General features: G+C 41.3%; 1 protein-coding gene across 9 annotated transcripts in view; it reads left to right on the top strand.

Annotated features, from left to right (window-relative positions):
* Positions 1–16154, top strand: part of UNC5D (unc-5 netrin receptor D) — a 559433-nt gene that overhangs the window by 474057 nt on the left and 69222 nt on the right. For 4 of the 9 annotated variants that reach the window (XM_032288260.1, XM_032288258.1, XM_032288255.1 and 1 more), the window contains one exon: positions 12754–12939. In XM_032288260.1, the coding sequence (XP_032144151.1) occupies positions 12754–12939 (186 nt within the window). Of the gene's footprint in view, positions 1–12000; positions 12016–12753; positions 12940–16154 lie in introns of all 9 variants that reach the window. The other 5 variants (XM_032288257.1, XM_032288252.1, XM_032288261.1 and 2 more) reach the window with 3 other exon arrangements.

Raw genomic sequence — 16154 nt, 5'->3', positions numbered from 1 at the left:
TTCATCTCCCTTTCCCTGCTTACTACCCAATAATTCATCACAATCTGACTGTTCTGCCACTTACTAGATTTCAAGTTCATCAGCCTATCTCCATCTCCACTCTGCTCAAACCCATCCCTTCCTTCCTTCCTTCAGCAACTTACTGAGTGCTTACCTTGTGCTAGGAGGTGTTCTGGGTGGTGGAGAATCAACACTGAGCAAAACACATACAGTTTCTCCTTCTGTCAAGCCCACAGTGTTAGTGAGGAAGGACAGGAATAAACAAACCAGAAAATGCATAGTGCTAAGTGGACTGGAGATGGTGGTAAGTGTTAGGAAGAGAAGCAGAACAGACTGGGGGCTCAGATAGGGTCAGAGGGAGTAATGCTTTTTGATGTGAAGAGTTCAGGTGTGTCTATAATAAAGTTATGTCATTGGGCATGGTGGCTCACTCCTGTAATCCCAGCACTTTGGGAAGCCTAGACAGATGGGTCACTTGAGGCCAGGAGTTTGAGACCAGCCTGGCCAACATCGTGAAATCTCGCCTCTACTACAAATACTAAAATTATCCAGATGTGGTGGTGTGTACTTGTAATTCCAGCTACTTGGGAGGTTGAGGCAGTAGAATCACTTGAACCCAGGAGGTGGAGGTTGCAGTGAGCCGAGATTGCAGTGAGCCAAGATTGTACCACTGCACTCCAGCCTGGGCGACAAGAGTGAGACTCTCTTATCTCAAAAATAAAATTAAAACGTTGTGTTTGAGAAGAAACCTGAGGGGAAAAAAACCAGGAAATAAATGTTCTAGGTAGCTGGAGGATGAGCAGACAAGGCAAAGGGAACAGCAGGGCACAAATGCTATTAGGTGGAAGTTTGGTTGGAGTCTGAGGGATGGCAAGGAGACCAGGATGTCTGCAATAGAATCAGAAGTGAAAAATAGTAAGATCAAAGAAGCTGGGTGAGGGAAGAAAACTTCAGAGTTTATTATAGGCCGCTGTAAGGACTTTGACCTTCACTCTGAGGAAGTTGGGAAACTATCCAGGGTTTTTATTCAGAGTGACATGATCTAATATATTCACGGATAAACTCTTAACTAGTGGGTCGAGTGTAAACCTATAGGGAACCAGAGCAGAAGCAAGGAGATCTGTCACAGTGACCTATTATAACGATAATCTGTCACAATACCTGGGTTCTTAGGGTAATCTGGCTTTAAGATGATTGTGGTTTGAGCCAGCTATATAGAGACAGGAATTGTAAAAATGGGTCATATTCTGGATGTCTTTTGAAGGCAGAGGCAAAAGGATTTTCTGATGTATCGGGTATAGAGTACAAGAGAAAGAAAAATGTTATGGATGATTCCAAAATTTTGGCTATGCAACTGGAAGAATGGAGTTGGCCGTTATTGGTATGGGAAAAAACCTGGCATAGCAAACCTACAGGAAGAATTAGGAGTTCAGTGTTATAAATTGTAAATTTAATAGACCTAGTAAACGTCTAAATGGAGAGGTTCAGTAGACAGTTGAGGTTGGCCAGAGAGCCTAGAAGTCAGAGGACTGTGTGGGCTGGTACTATAAATTTGGGGCTTGTCAATGTCCGGATGATATTTAAAGCCCTTAGGTTGGATGAGATCACTAGATAATGAGTGTGAATAGAGAAGAGAAAAGACCTGAGAACTGAACCCTAAAGGACATGAACATTTAGATGTAGAGGAGATCAGAAGTCACTGCAGTCAAAAGTATCAGTCCATGGAGCAAAAGAAAAACCAAATGTGAGGAAAATGGTGTCCCAGAAGAAAAGTCTAAAAATTCAGACCATCTTCACTCCCATACCAGGATTTCTAGAGTTACCTCTTCGTAGCCAGTCTTGCTCAGCATCAGTTTATCTAATCTACCTAAAACAAGTCCTGATTACATCACATTCCTGTTTAAGCCTTTTCAGTTGTTCAGTGTTATTCTTAAGAGGAAGCCTAGAGCACTTAACATGTATATTCTTTTTTTTTTTTTTTTTTTTTTTTTGAGACCAAGTCTTAGCTCTGTTGCCTGCGTTGAAGTGCAGTGGCACAATCTTGGCTCACTGCAACCTCCGCCTCCCAGCTTCAAGCAATTCTCCTGCCTCAGCCTCCCGAGTAGCTGGGATTACAGGTGCCTGCCATCATGCCTGGCTAATTTTTGTATTTTTAGTAGAGACAGGGTTTTACCATGTTGGCTAGGCTGGTCCCGAACTCCTGACCTCCAGTGATCCACCCATCTCAGCCTCCCAAAGTACTGGGAATACAGGCATGAGCCACCATACCCAGCCCAGCTTTCTTTTCTTAATCATCTCCACCATTAGGCATTCTCCTTCCTACCCTCTCACCATTGCTGTATTCTTCAGTGAAACAAAGCTGCTCATTTTGAATGCCTGGTGGCCATGTTGGCCGGTAGTGTCCCCTGTGTGTTCTGTTACTTCTGCCTATGTCTCTTTCCCTCTAACATTTAACCTGTTTAACTTATCCTTCCTTCAGTTTCAGCTTAGATGTCATATCTGCAAGGCCTTCACCATTCCACCTTAAGTGTGAGTTAGTCGCTCTTGTAATTTGCCTCAGTATCAAAGTGTCCCCTATTTTTGTGCTATATTTGTATTGCTTTTATTCTGGTGTGTCTGATAGACATAGTCCCTGCCATCTGTCATTCAATGTAGAGTCTTATTCATCATTACGCCCATTGAATTTACCATAGAGCCTAGCATGTAGATATTCAATAAATATATGTTGTGCTGTGGTTTCCGTTCTTCCTGCTAACTTCTCAATGGACCTTTTGGTGTTAAAGTAAAACAAAATCAAGATTTTCCTTCAGTATAGTAAACTTTATTCATTCATGTAGAGGACATTTATTGTACAGTTGTCCTATACAAATCTTGACTCAGTAAAACAAGAAATATATCTTCCCCACAATTTCAATACAAGACAGAAGAAAGAGGATATGTGATTTGAGAAAAGAAGAGGTAAGGAAACTATTTGTAATAGTCATCTACTCTGTGCCAGATGCTAGGTTAAAGCCCAAAATGCATGTATGTAGAAATCATTTCCACCAAATGATGGCCTGAATGCATCCTTAAAGCCTGAAAAGTAGGTATGCTCTTCTCACTGAAGAAAACTGCATTCTGCACCTTTCCCCAAAAGGGACTGGGATCATTCAGAGTGAGACAATGTAGATCTATATTCTTTATGATCTTCACTAGGTACAGAATTCCTCAGAGGATATGGGAGCTACACTGGCAACTTGGCATGTTCTTTTAAGCTATGGAGACTTGATTAGGATCTGGAACCCACAAAACCGTCTGGGTTCTTTGGTCAGACTTTTCAATTCTCAAAAGACTTCTAGACTCTCCTAAACTAACATTAAGCTACAGGCATTGATGCTGATCTTCCAACCACTCTCTCAAACTTTTTTTTTCCCCCATTTTGTCCATTTTTCCTCATCTCCTGCTGGTTATTTTCAATTACATAAATACAGCACTTTCTGAAAATTGCCTGACTTGCTTCATCCTTCAGAATCATTCCTACTGTGAACCAATTCAGCCCATATATATGTGTAACATTTGTACATTTTGTACTATTTTCTATTTTTTATGATCTAATTTTTATGCAGTCATAAGTGTGTCTTTTCTTACTACCATTTTCAATGATTTTGTTGACTCTGCCCTTAATGGACATGATGCAATTTTGTCAATTAAATACCTCAGACCTAAGCACAGACAGGACGAGTAAGTGATAAACTATTAATAGTACGTTCTTTAGCACCAGAATAACTTGGGTACTTGTTAAAAATGAGAATTTACAAGCCAAACCTCTCTACCTCTCAGTAACTAAAAATTTGTAGAGTTTATATCTTCCGTTTTCAGAATAACACATAAAGTGAAGTAGTTTTCTCAAAAGCTGGAGTTCAAATTCTGTCCTTTTTGACACTGTTTTCCGTTTTGTCTCCCCATCTGATGGGCAAAAGCACAATTCTTTCACAGTTCAAAGGTGGAATTACCAGATAAAATAAAGGAACCTTCATTAAATTCAGATTTCAAAGAAACATCAAATTAATGTTTAGGATAAATATGCCCCACATATTGCATGGGAAATACTTATGCTAAAGCTACTCATTTTTTATCTGAAATTTAGATTCAACTATGGGTCAAACTTTTATTTGTTCTATCTGGCAAACTTACTGAAAGGAGCTCTAAAACATGTCTGAATGAGCACTGTCGAAAAATATTTTATAAAACAGACGACCTTTGTTGCCAACCTTGTAAAGCTGGCTGGAATTGAAGCAGTTATTGGAAGAGAGAGGCTCTCAGTAAGGGTAAAAAGTTGGAACCAAAACTAAAAGTCTGCAGAAGTACATGGTCTACTTGAAAAAATGAGTAGTAAGGTTTGAGCAGAGAACAGGGTTCACATAGATGAGAGCTGGGTAAAGGGCATTGAGATGTAGTGTGAGCAGGGCAGAAGTGTCTTGGGCAGTGAGAGAAGTCCACCAGGAGTGGACCCAGTCCATCCTGCAGAGTCATGAAAGATGTCGGGGTGGCCGTACTAAACAAGGTTTGGGAAGAGTCATCCACGGGTAAAATGGTTCCAAGAAAGCAAAGACTATTAGTGTGGGTGGAGGGGACTGTCCCATGTGGGTGTTCACTGGGATGTCTGCTTTTGAATTTGAGATGGCAGAGGCTCTAGAGACACAATCACTCAGACATGTGAGTGGTTTGAGGAGGGAGTCAGTGGAAACAGACTCAGAGATGACTCTTTGATCTTGAACCATGTCCCTGGTGGTGCCATTATTGGAAAATGGAGAATTCAAGAGAAGAAAATATGTGAAGAGGTGAGAATGAATGCTGATAATGATGAATCTGTAAATCAGATGACAAATGTGAGATGTGAGCGTGAGATGCAGGTGGTTTTATCCAGCTAGCAGGAAGGAAATACAGCAACAGATCTTCAGAGAGAAGATGAGGTAGGAGATGTTAATCTGAGACTGTTCAGGATCAAGGGAATCACTGGCACTGTCTGCCTGTGAGTGATTATCCAATTAGATAAGAATAGAGGAAGGAAAAAGGGCCAAGAACCGAATTTTATAGCTGTATTTAGAACTAGAAGAATGAAGGGTAGTTACTAAACAATCAGTAAAGACCAGGTCAGAGAAGCAAGAGAATCAAATTTAACGGGCAGACTTTTTTCTAAAAGGAGGTTTGGTATTCTCGTCTATTGCTGCAGAGCAGTGGTAAAGAGTAAGACGAAGAACGTTATAGTTGATGCAGTTGAGATGACCTTCAAGAGAGAACAGTGGTTTGGGCAAACACAGACTTTACAGGATATAGAAACAATCAAATGATGTAACCATAGGGGAGTAGTTAAATAAATGATCATCCAGCCCGAGTATGGGCTGGGCAAATGAAAAAGGAATCAAGTAGGTATATTATGTTCTGATAAGAAGTGATCAACAAGATAGTGTAATTTTTTAAAGGATAGTAAAACAAGTATAATATAGAGCCTTTAGGATAGAGAAACAGAAAGAAAAACAAATGGAGGACCTTTACATACTATTTTTTTTTTCCTGAAAGGTCACATAAGGTACTATCAAGAGTGATTACTTTTGGAGAAGTGGTATTTAGAGGGCGAGCTTTCTTTTTGCATAGCACATGTACCTTTTTATACTTCCTAGGACATTTTCTAATCTTACATATGTATTCTGTTTGTTCCTTTTTCTGTTAACAGTATGAGGTTAACTGGTTGGGGAGATTATGGAACACGTATTACAAAATACTTAATACTAAAAAATGCTTAAGATTCTTGTAGACAAAGAGCTAAGAATTCAGTAGATATTAAAAAGGCGGCATCTTTGAGAAGTTTGTGAAAGAGTAAGTTGAGGAAAGGACTTGGCCAAGAGGTGATTAGAGAGACTAGACTTTGTTTATAGGCAGGGGGCAAGGCCCAGCTGTGGAAGAAAAATTTGAAGATACAAGACCAAAAGAGAATAATGAATGAGGCCAGGTCCTCATGGGGCAGCTCTTCAGGGAACAGAAAAAAAGAAAAAGAAAAATGGATGAAGAAACAGGAATTTTGAACTGCAGGAGAGTGAACTCACATAGGATGGTCTCCGTTTTTTCAACAAGAAAGAGAGCAGGTGAGAAGTAGGAGTCTTGAAGAAAAGGAACAAAGTTCAGAGCAGCTGTTGTGATGAAAGCACTATTTGGCCATAAAATAATTATTGAGTTGTAAGGAAAGCCTGGGTGAGGTTACATAGCATCAGTTTTTTGATGCTGCCAGTGCTGTAATTAGTGACTTCCTCCAGCATGGCAAGTTAACCTGGGTGCCCGTGTGGAGAGGACAGAGAGGAGATTCAAGGAAGAGACACTGTGTCATGGTTAAGCATCTTAGGGGTGAAGACGGACGTGTGTCCAAAGCCTGACTTTGGCATTTTCCAAGTTACCAACTTACTTGACACTGTGTCATCATCAGTAAAATAAGATATTAATATATAAAACCTACCTCATAGATTTTATTTATGAGGATGAGAATGCAATCATCTGTGTAGTTCTCAGAGAAAGAGAAGTCAGCATAGGGTTAGTGCTCAGTTATTGAGTTACTGTGGTTCCTGAGAGGTTGTCACACAGTGTTCAGGAAGACAGGGGTCAACACTGGATAGAGAGTGATCAAAAGCATCGATTCTGGAGCCAGACTGCATGGGATTGAGTCCCAGCTCTGCTACTTACCAATCATGAGGCTTTGAACAAGGAAAGTAATTCTCTCACCTCAGTTTACACATCTCAATGAAGATATTTTTAGAAGGTTGTTGGAAGGATTAAAATGAGTTAATAAATATGTAAAGTCCTAGAACAGTGCCTGCTAAGTGCTTTTTTAAGATATAGCTGCTATTGTCACTAATGACAATAGTAAAACAACAACTCCAGTAGCAAAATGAGATTTTCGGGGTTGGGAAATTGGAAAGGCAGAGATGTTACAAGATTCTAAAAACTGCAAATACAATTGAAATTTCTTAGCATGGTTGGCCATGGCTAACCATTTAAAAGCTATTTTCTGATGCATTAAAAAACAGCTTACTTTTTGATGATGGCACATATCAGCAACTTTAACAATGACTTCTGTTTTATTGTATTTCAGAATGCAATTAAGTATTTTGGCAGGGCACTTTGTATCAACACCACCTCCTATGCTGAGGGTACTTCCTAGGGTGTCTGTTACCTGGCTTTCTATGGGATTCCATCTCCAAGGCTGACTGCTTTGTTTTCTGTTTGTCTTAGCCTTCTCAGGATGTGCTGTATTTATCACGTGAATTCTTTAGTAACTCACTGCCTCACATATACCAATTCAAGTTTGTTTTTCTGAAATGGCAGCAATGGCATTCTGCAATATCCGGTAGGACATAAAACAGAATATCATATGTTTGGAAAGGTACTTTCTATGCTCCTATATTAATTCTCAGTCAATTATCCGAATTCTGCAAAATAGATTCTAACCTGTAATATAGTTAAGGTCATAATATGAGAATTGAGTTAAATTTACATTAGTAAGTGGCTGGCATTAACACATCTTTTAGAGGGGAGTTATGTAAAGGAAGAGGAAAACCAACTAAAAAGCCCTTCCATAGAGTCCTTTGGGTGCACTGGTGACAACAAATGACTGGATATGGTGATCGTGCATAAAGCCATCAATCTCGTTAATACCTATTCCCTGAACTGTGAAGTTCAAAGGGGCTTTGAAAGGTCATTTAGTACTTCTCCCCAGCTTTGACCAAAATATTAAAATAACTGCAGAGTACTGTAAAGTCGTGCTGTGTTTTTAGAGACTTTCTGAAAGGAGATTTCACAGTCTTCCACAGAAATACAATCGGGTTTTTAACAACCCTCATTGTAGAAAAGGTCATTGTAATATCTAACCAGAGTCCCAATTGCTATAATAAAAGGTCATGTCCTCTTTTTCAGTTCTTGTTAAAGATGGTGAAGGGTTGGTTACTAGCTTCATCATAAACGAATGGTCACTGAGCACCCACCCAGACCATAGGCCTCTTCTTTCCTCGTAATTGCACTTTATGTATTCGAGATCACCAGGAAGTCACTTTACAGCTCTGTTTTCTCCAGGCCAAATGAACCCGTAAACATTTCCTCTCCAGGGTCCCAGTTTCCAGCTCTCCATTAATCTTCGCAGCCTTCCCTGCAGATGTTCTGTGTCCCTTCCAGCAGTGAGCACATTCCTCAGTAGTTTCTAATTTGAAATACAAGAGAGTTTGCAGTCAGTTCTCTGCATTGTTTGTGGGGTTTGGGGGCTTTAATACCTGTAGATTGTACACAGCAATTTTTGCTGCCACCTGGTGAGTCCTCCTAAGCTTTGCCTGAAGCTTTTGTGACTCTGGGACAGAGGAAAATAGGGAAGAAGAAAACAGGAAAGAGATTTGTAACACATTGATATGTAAAGCTTCGTTTATGAAACAAAGTTGGGAAAGTATCCTGTGCCCACAAAGAGACAGAATAGCCTGCTCAGTTAGGGCTTTTGTTCAAAATGACTTTGAGCAAACAAACCAGCCACACTGTACTTGAAAGACTGGATAGGTATAATCATATGTGTAAATGTAAGTGAAAAGAGAATCCTGGCAGCAGGGGTTCTAAAATCAACCTAAGACTGTGGTTTCTTTGATATTTCTCTTCTTGCAGTTGGAGGCCAGGCAAGCAATCAATAAATAGCTGTTTGTGATGATTGGCAAGGTTCTCTGGAAAATTATAGAGATATTGCTGTTTTGAAGAGTTTAAGGCAGTTAGGAAGAACAAAGCACCTCACTGGCATTTGGAAAATTAACAGTCAAAAGTACAACTCCGAAATGAGATCTAGGAAGTACAAGTGATACCAGGAGTTCAGAAGACCACGGGGCAGCAGCACTGGCTGGATTGGCTAGGACAGAGTCACCTTAATCAGAGAGGAGGACCTTGCACTGGGTACTGTGACTGATGGGTAGATGGAGAGGGCTAAGGTCTAGATGCCTAGGGGAGTTGCGGGAGTATATATTACACTGACCACTACATATGGCCTCTTGTTAGCAGGCGTCCATCTAACAGAGATACCAATTACAATTTCATTTGGGATGAATGATAATACAATAAAGGGCTGAAAGCCTGTGCACAGGAATGGTCATGGGAAAAGCTACCAGTCCCTGGGAAGTGACTGCACCTTGCAGTCCTGCTGCTGGAGCAATTCTCCCAGAAAAGAGGGGCGGAAACTTCCAAGGTTCTTTAGGAGAAATGAGTGTGTGCTTGTGTGCACGTGTGTATGTGATGATTCTGCAGGGTCATTGATCAACTGCATGTGTGCTTACACATACACACCGCTTTCTCCCTTCTCTCATGAAGCCAGAGTAAAAAATCTAGAACTAAACCTTGGGGCTAGCACTGTACACATGAAGGAGAATCACTTCAACTTTGTAAACACACAGAAATCCTTACAAAGAAAGCCACTGTATACTCTTGGAAAGAAAGATCAGAAAACAGTGGGATGGGGGTATAGGTGGGAAGAGGAAATAGAATGAGGTGAAGTACAAGCAGGTAGATGGAAAAGAGAAGAGTGAAACAGAAAAGAAAGAAGCCCAGTGACCGAACTGCAGGGGGATGTGAGCTGTAGGTAAGGATGTCTGGTTCCATCCCTTGAGGTGTAAAATGTGGCTTTGAGGACTTGTGTATATGCCTGTGGCTGCACTTGAAATACCCATATCTCATCACTACCCTGTCCTTACCACCTGTAGATAGGAAATGACTGACAATATGGGCCATGTGTTAATTCATCTAAGCATGCTCATTGCTGCCCCTCAATAAATGTTGAGTTAGTGAAATATTGTAAGCTGAACTTCATAATTCCTAGGACAAATTGCTCTGTAAAATAATTACCTCTTTGCTCATCTCTCCATAGACATCCCTTTCCTCTGCCACTTAGCTTATAGGTCATGCTGTCCCAGTGTTGAGGTGAGCCTTAAGGGAACCAGTGCTCGCCATGGAGGTTTCTGTCCTTTCTTTCCCTACCCTGTTTCTGAAGTTTCTCTATTCATTTTTTAAATCATATAATTTAGTATTTTATTCCTTTAAGTCAAATGGATTCTACAAATGTTCCTGGGAGAGGAAACACACTGAGCCATATCAAACATTGATACTTTGGTGTGCAGGCACACCAAGGGCCATTCCTAAAGCAGGATCTATATCTGGAGGTTACCTGGTTACCTGGTGGGTAGGGAGTGGAAACGTAAAAGACAAAATGGCAGCACCTGTAATCCCAGCACTTTTGGAGGCCGAGGTGGGTAGATCACAAGATCAGGAGTGCGAGACTGGCCTGGCCGACATGGTGAAACCCTGTCTATACTAAAAATACAAAAATTAGACAAGCATGGTGGCATGTGCCTGTAATGCCAGCACTTTGGGAGGCTGAGGCAGGTGGATCACAAGGTCAGTAGTTCGAGACCACCCTGGCCAACACGGCGAAAACCCGTCTCTACTAAAAATACAAAAATTAGCCAGACATGGTGGTGGGCACCTGTAATCCCAGCTACTTGGGAGCCTGAGGCAGGAGAATCTCTTGAAGCCAGAAGGTGGTGATTGCAGTGAGCCGAGATTGCGGCACTGCACTTCATCCTGTGGGACAAGAATGAAACTCCACCTAAAAAAAAAAAAAAAGACAAAGATAAAATGGCAATCCAGGGGAACAAAGATAACTTGTTCCTGCTGCTTGGTTTTTTGTCTTAGCCGAAATCCATTTCCAGCCCAGGTGGTTTGCCCTGGTCATCCTCCTGGCTTCTGGTCTTTCTTATTTTAGTACCTGGAAAACTGAGGATGTCTTTCTCTCTACTTTGTCAACTCAGCAACAAAGCAGCTGCATTCTGCACATTGCCAGGCTGTTTCTCTGTATGTGCTCATTTGCTGAGCAGATGTGTTCTCCCCAGATACACCTTTTAAGGTGAGAGTGTCATCAGTCAACAGTGCCCAAGGAACCGGGGGAAGGGGAGGGAAAATGCTAGTTGGTTTCAATCCAGAGTTCCCTCACTGCTTCCCATACTCTGGCATGATGCATTTGCTGTGTTCTGTATCCTCTATCTGCTCTGGGTATAATTATTCCCTCCAAAGCACTTAATTGAGTAGAGGGAAGGTGGGAGCTTAAGAAGGATAGTTGCCCTCCTTCTTCCCCACATGACACAGGCACATGTAGAAATTGAGGTTGACATTGATCATCACAGCCGTGGTTCTGGGTGCTGGGAGCAGTAGGCCCCATCCTGTCTCTCTCACATTTGAATCATCATGAAGCTGGAACGGAGGTCTAAATCACATCCTATTTCTCAGCAGCCACCATGCTGTTCTGGTTATTAAATGTATTTGATAAACCTCTGACCTTTCAGATGCTGTTCTTTTTTAATTTTTGATGGTTGTGTTCTCCCTTGTGAATTACTTTTATGTGTTTATTGCCCTATTACTGAACTGGTTCTGCTTGATTTCCTTGTTCACTCTTTGATTTGGTAGCACCTTATTTTACAGTCCACTAACTTTGTTGAAAATAAATTCACTTTCCTTGTGTGGTTAGTTTACTCATTTGATAACATAAGTACCATATTAGGGTGCGGTGAATGCATAGTAAGTGCTGCACAATTACAAGGTAAATATATGATGGGTTTATGTTATCCTCTAAGCCCAACATGGGGTGACAGAGTAATTACTTTTGGACCCATTAAGTATACTTACCACATAATCTGTAGGAAGATTAACTATGTAGTTAGCAGTTGCCACCTTCCATTTCCACACACCTTCTATGATTACATCTCTTTTAGGATTATGTTATCTCACATAAATCTCATGCTGTATTGCAGGAGGCATCATGGATCTGCTACAGGAATAACCATACCCAGTACACATCTAAAAGAAAGGGTGAAAAGCAGCTACAGCACAACTTGGGTGGGGAGGCACCCACATTCTAAATTCAAACTAACGCTTTTATTTTTGCTTTGCCCATGCATTCAATAGGATGGAGTAGGAGAGGTATGGGAGAAACAGCATGTGCCGTCTTAGCGACCAGTCCTCTTCCACGATAAATTATTAAAGTCTAGCATTTAATTGGTGTCAGAAAACATTTACCATGGACATAACAGCACCTGGGACCAAGACCTTCATATCCCACAATAAAATTCTCTCATAACGACTGTGTGCCCTAAACTGATGTTGTCAGTGTACTCTTAATCTGAATGATTTGTGCCAAAGCTAACATTCATATTTGTGAACTCTGGTCTTTCTCTCAACTCATAGACTGTGTTACCTCCTTGCCCCAGACTGCTCTCTGCAAATGCATGTGCCCCGGTTTCATAAAAGCAGAGAAGATCGCCCATATTTTATCATTGTGTGTGGGTCTGCCCTCGCTCTGGTAAAAGTAAAATGTAAAAAGTGTTCTGCAGATAAACATGATGTCCTAAAATGTTGAGGTGTTTGCTCTTACTAGAAAAAAAATTTTTCTTTCCAAAATTGATTCTCTTCAAGAGTCTATTACATGCTAAGCTACCTTAATGCAGTTAAGATGTTTGCCTAGCATCCCTTTGATTTATACAAGGCATTTTAGAAACACGGTTATTGTGTGAAAGGGAGTACAACTTGAGTTCACTGTACATATGTCATTTCTCTGAGCAGTAGCTCCAAAACTCCAATAGCATTTCCTTTTGTATCCCTGAGTGGGTCTTTGGCTTTGTGCCCATGCTGGTCACTTACCATTTCTCTTGTGTCTTTCAGGCATTGAGAGTGCCAGCGACATTGCTTTGTACTCAGGCTTGGGCGCTGCCGTCGTGGCCGTTGCAGTCCTGGTCATTGGTGTCACCCTTTATAGACGGAGCCAGAGTGACTATGGCGTGGACGTCATTGACTCTTCTGCATTGACAGGTGGCTTCCAGACCTTCAACTTCAAAACAGTCCGTCAAGGTCAGCGGCGTAGGTCCCTCCACACCTCATCCTCATTGCCATAGACTGCGCTCACACTGGACCCCAGCCTTCTCCTGGGCCCCGTGTGAAGGTAGCTCTTGGCATTGGGAGCCGCTACCAAATTGTCTTCACACACCAACAGACCAGGCTGGGTGAAGTGGTCTCCTTAGGTCCTTGTCTGTCGCAAGGACACAAGGATCTCAGTTTATTATCAGCAACATTTTCAATGAGGTATTTCCATTTTTGATGTATGGTGAGCCCAATGAGGTATTTTATTTCAAATTATCCTTCTTTTTAAAAAGTCCCTTTGTGGATGTATATTTAATTTAGATAACTAAAGTATTGATTATTTAAGACTAAGGGCTAACACCTATATCACAACCTCCCTGTTATATTTATTATCCTATTTATGAAGTGATTTTGTTATTTCTATTTTAAATAAGTAAACAGACTTTAGAGAATAGATGATGGGTCAGCTAGCCAGGGGAAAAAAATGAAATTCCAGCCTAAATGATTCTCAGCTGCTGCCAAGTCCAAGCAATCTTTAGTTGTGGGGGAAGGAAAATCTATCATGTCAAACTGTAGCAATACTCATTTTCAAAACAGAGTCATTTAATTCTTTTATAGGAACCAAATCTATTCCTATTGCAAGGTGGGGATGAAACATATGCAGCTTTCGTTTTAGAAAAAATGAAACTGTTTCTCTTCAGAGGATGAAGTTTTCTACTTTGGCTCCCATCATCAATATCATCGCCTTTATTTCTGTGTATTGTGCATCAGTGGTGCCTACAGCTCGGAGCCAGGAGTCTCAGTGCAAGGCAGTGATTGAGTAGACAGGCTTCCAAAGTGGAAACACAGGCATGCTGGAAAAAACTGGGAGATGGCCAGAGAGATGAGTACCTTCCCTCTTGCCATTTACTTCGGGGGACCTCAGAGTTAGGCCTCAGAAGGGACACATCCCCTGATTTTGAACATATAGTTTAGTATATGTAGTTAATTGGAAACAAATCCAAATATAGAACTGAATTTTTTTAAGTGGTATTACCCAGGCTGGAGTGCAGTGGTGTAATCATAGCTCATTGTAGCCTCTAACCCATGGGCTTAAGTGATCCTCCCACCTCAGCCTCCTGAGTAGCTGGGACTGCAGGCACATGCCACCGCACCAAGCTAAGTTTTTTTTTTTAATTTTTAATTTTTTAATATGGATGGGGTCTCACTCTGTTGCACAGGCTGGTGTCAAACTCCTGGCCTCAAGCAATCCTCACGCCTCAGCCTCTGAAAGTGCTGGGATGATAGGAATGAGCCACTGTATCTGCTCAAGAACTGATTTTTATGCTACATAAAAAACGAGAAACATTTTCATCAAATAATAAAATACCAATATCTTAGACCATAACATTTGAAAACAGGAGCTATATTAGTGTGGGTGACAGCTTTGTGCATAAGTCTACCAGCTTTGAAGTTAGATTTTAGTCTAAAACTGCCATCAATTAGTCCATTATCCACCCGAGTCTCAATTTTTACAGCTACAAAATGGGGTTGGTAACATTCACCTCAAAGTGTTCTTGTGAGGATGAAATTACCTGAAATAACATGGGTAAGCCCTTGGCATATGGAAAGTGCTCACAAATGCAGTGAAGAGAGTTCTAGAAGCTGGTTGATTCCTCTCACCCTAGGACAGGATTCCAGCGGTTCCATGGAGCACCAGGCAGCAGGTGAGAGAGGTGGGCCCCTGGCTTACACTTGTCTGGGGAGTGCTGACTTGCCTACACTCAAACACAACTTATGTGCATTGTGAATCTCTAACACAATATATAGTCTTACCAAACTTATCTGACCATTTTGTTTTATTTTTATTTTTGGCCAATGTTATATCACAAAATTAATGATAGAAGCAAAAATCCTTTGGTAAGTGCAACTCTCCCTGTATTTACTATGGTGATCTGCCTCATGTTGATATCTTGTGGTTTTCACCTCCACTGTCTTAGAGAGATCCGTTCTTGAGCAACACATTCAGTTCCCCAGCAAGGTGAACAGCGAGCCTTTTAAATAGAATGTCATACATAGAATAGACCAGGGACTTGAAAAAGGATTTCCAAAGAGAAGATTGGGGTTAGCAGAGGTGGGTGACCGGTGCTGGTCAGACCTCAGTCAAGCTGGCAGCCAATTTCCTCCGACCGTGGATACTATCATATGTACACATGTCGAGAATCAGGCATTTCCCGCTCAAGTGCTGTCTCACTCTAGGAAATATTTTTGCTTCCGTGTGTTGCTTAGGCTAGGAGGATCTTCTAAGCATAGCCAAAAATTAAACTACAGAGGCTAGGGCTTGAGATAAAATAGCCAGGTGGGCCAGGCACAGTGGCTCACGCCTGTAATACCAGCACTTTCGGAGGCTGAGGAGGGTGGATCATGAGGTCAAGAGATCGAGACCACCCTGGCTAACATGGTGATCTCTACCAAAAATCTCTACTTTAAAGTGATCTCTGCTTTAGTAAAGACAACATGGTGACTCTACTAAAAATACAAAAATTAGCTGGGCATGCTGGCACACACCTGTAGTCCCAGGTAATCAGAAGGCTGAAGCAGGAGAATCGCTTGAACGCAGGAGGCAGAGTTTGCAGTGAGCTGAGGTCGCATCACTGCACTCCAGCCTAGAGACAGAGCAAGACTCCGTCTCAGAAAAAAAAAAAAAAAAGCCAGGTGACTGTGGCAGATGGTTTCTGAGGTCTCTGTGATGGTGCCTGGGCCTTGGTACAACATGCCCATGCATGGGGTGGAGGGGCGGAGAAAGCATCAGCAATGATCCTTTAGCTCTATAGCATTATTTATTTCATTCAATTTGTGTATGTATTTTTCTCTGATTCTGGATTCTTGGAGCATCAGAAGAAGAGGTGGGAAAAGTCAGGGTGATAGATTTCCTGCTGGCGTCGCTGCAAATTATGAAAATGGAAAAATAATAAAGGCTTATACAATATGGCCCAGAATTGCAACATTTTCAAAAAGATCACATTTTAAACATTTTTGTCAGGCCCCAAAGGAAAATTGTTTAATATGGTTTGGCTTCAGTTTGAGATGTCACATTGACGGACTGATATGGGTGGGAAGCTTGGGACTGAGGGTTATTTTGTTATTTACTAACAAATGAGATTACTTCATCACAAGAAAATATCACAGCATTTCTTTTTAATATTTGGCTTGGAAAAAATCGGTGG

The sequence above is a fragment of the Sapajus apella genome, unplaced genomic scaffold (assembly GCF_009761245.1).
Source record: "Sapajus apella isolate SASKATOON/1434 unplaced genomic scaffold, GSC_monkey_1.0 scaffold21, whole genome shotgun sequence".
Classification (NCBI taxonomy): Eukaryota; Metazoa; Chordata; class Mammalia; order Primates; family Cebidae; genus Sapajus; species Sapajus apella.
This window is presented reverse-complemented; position numbering and strand designations above follow the sequence as displayed.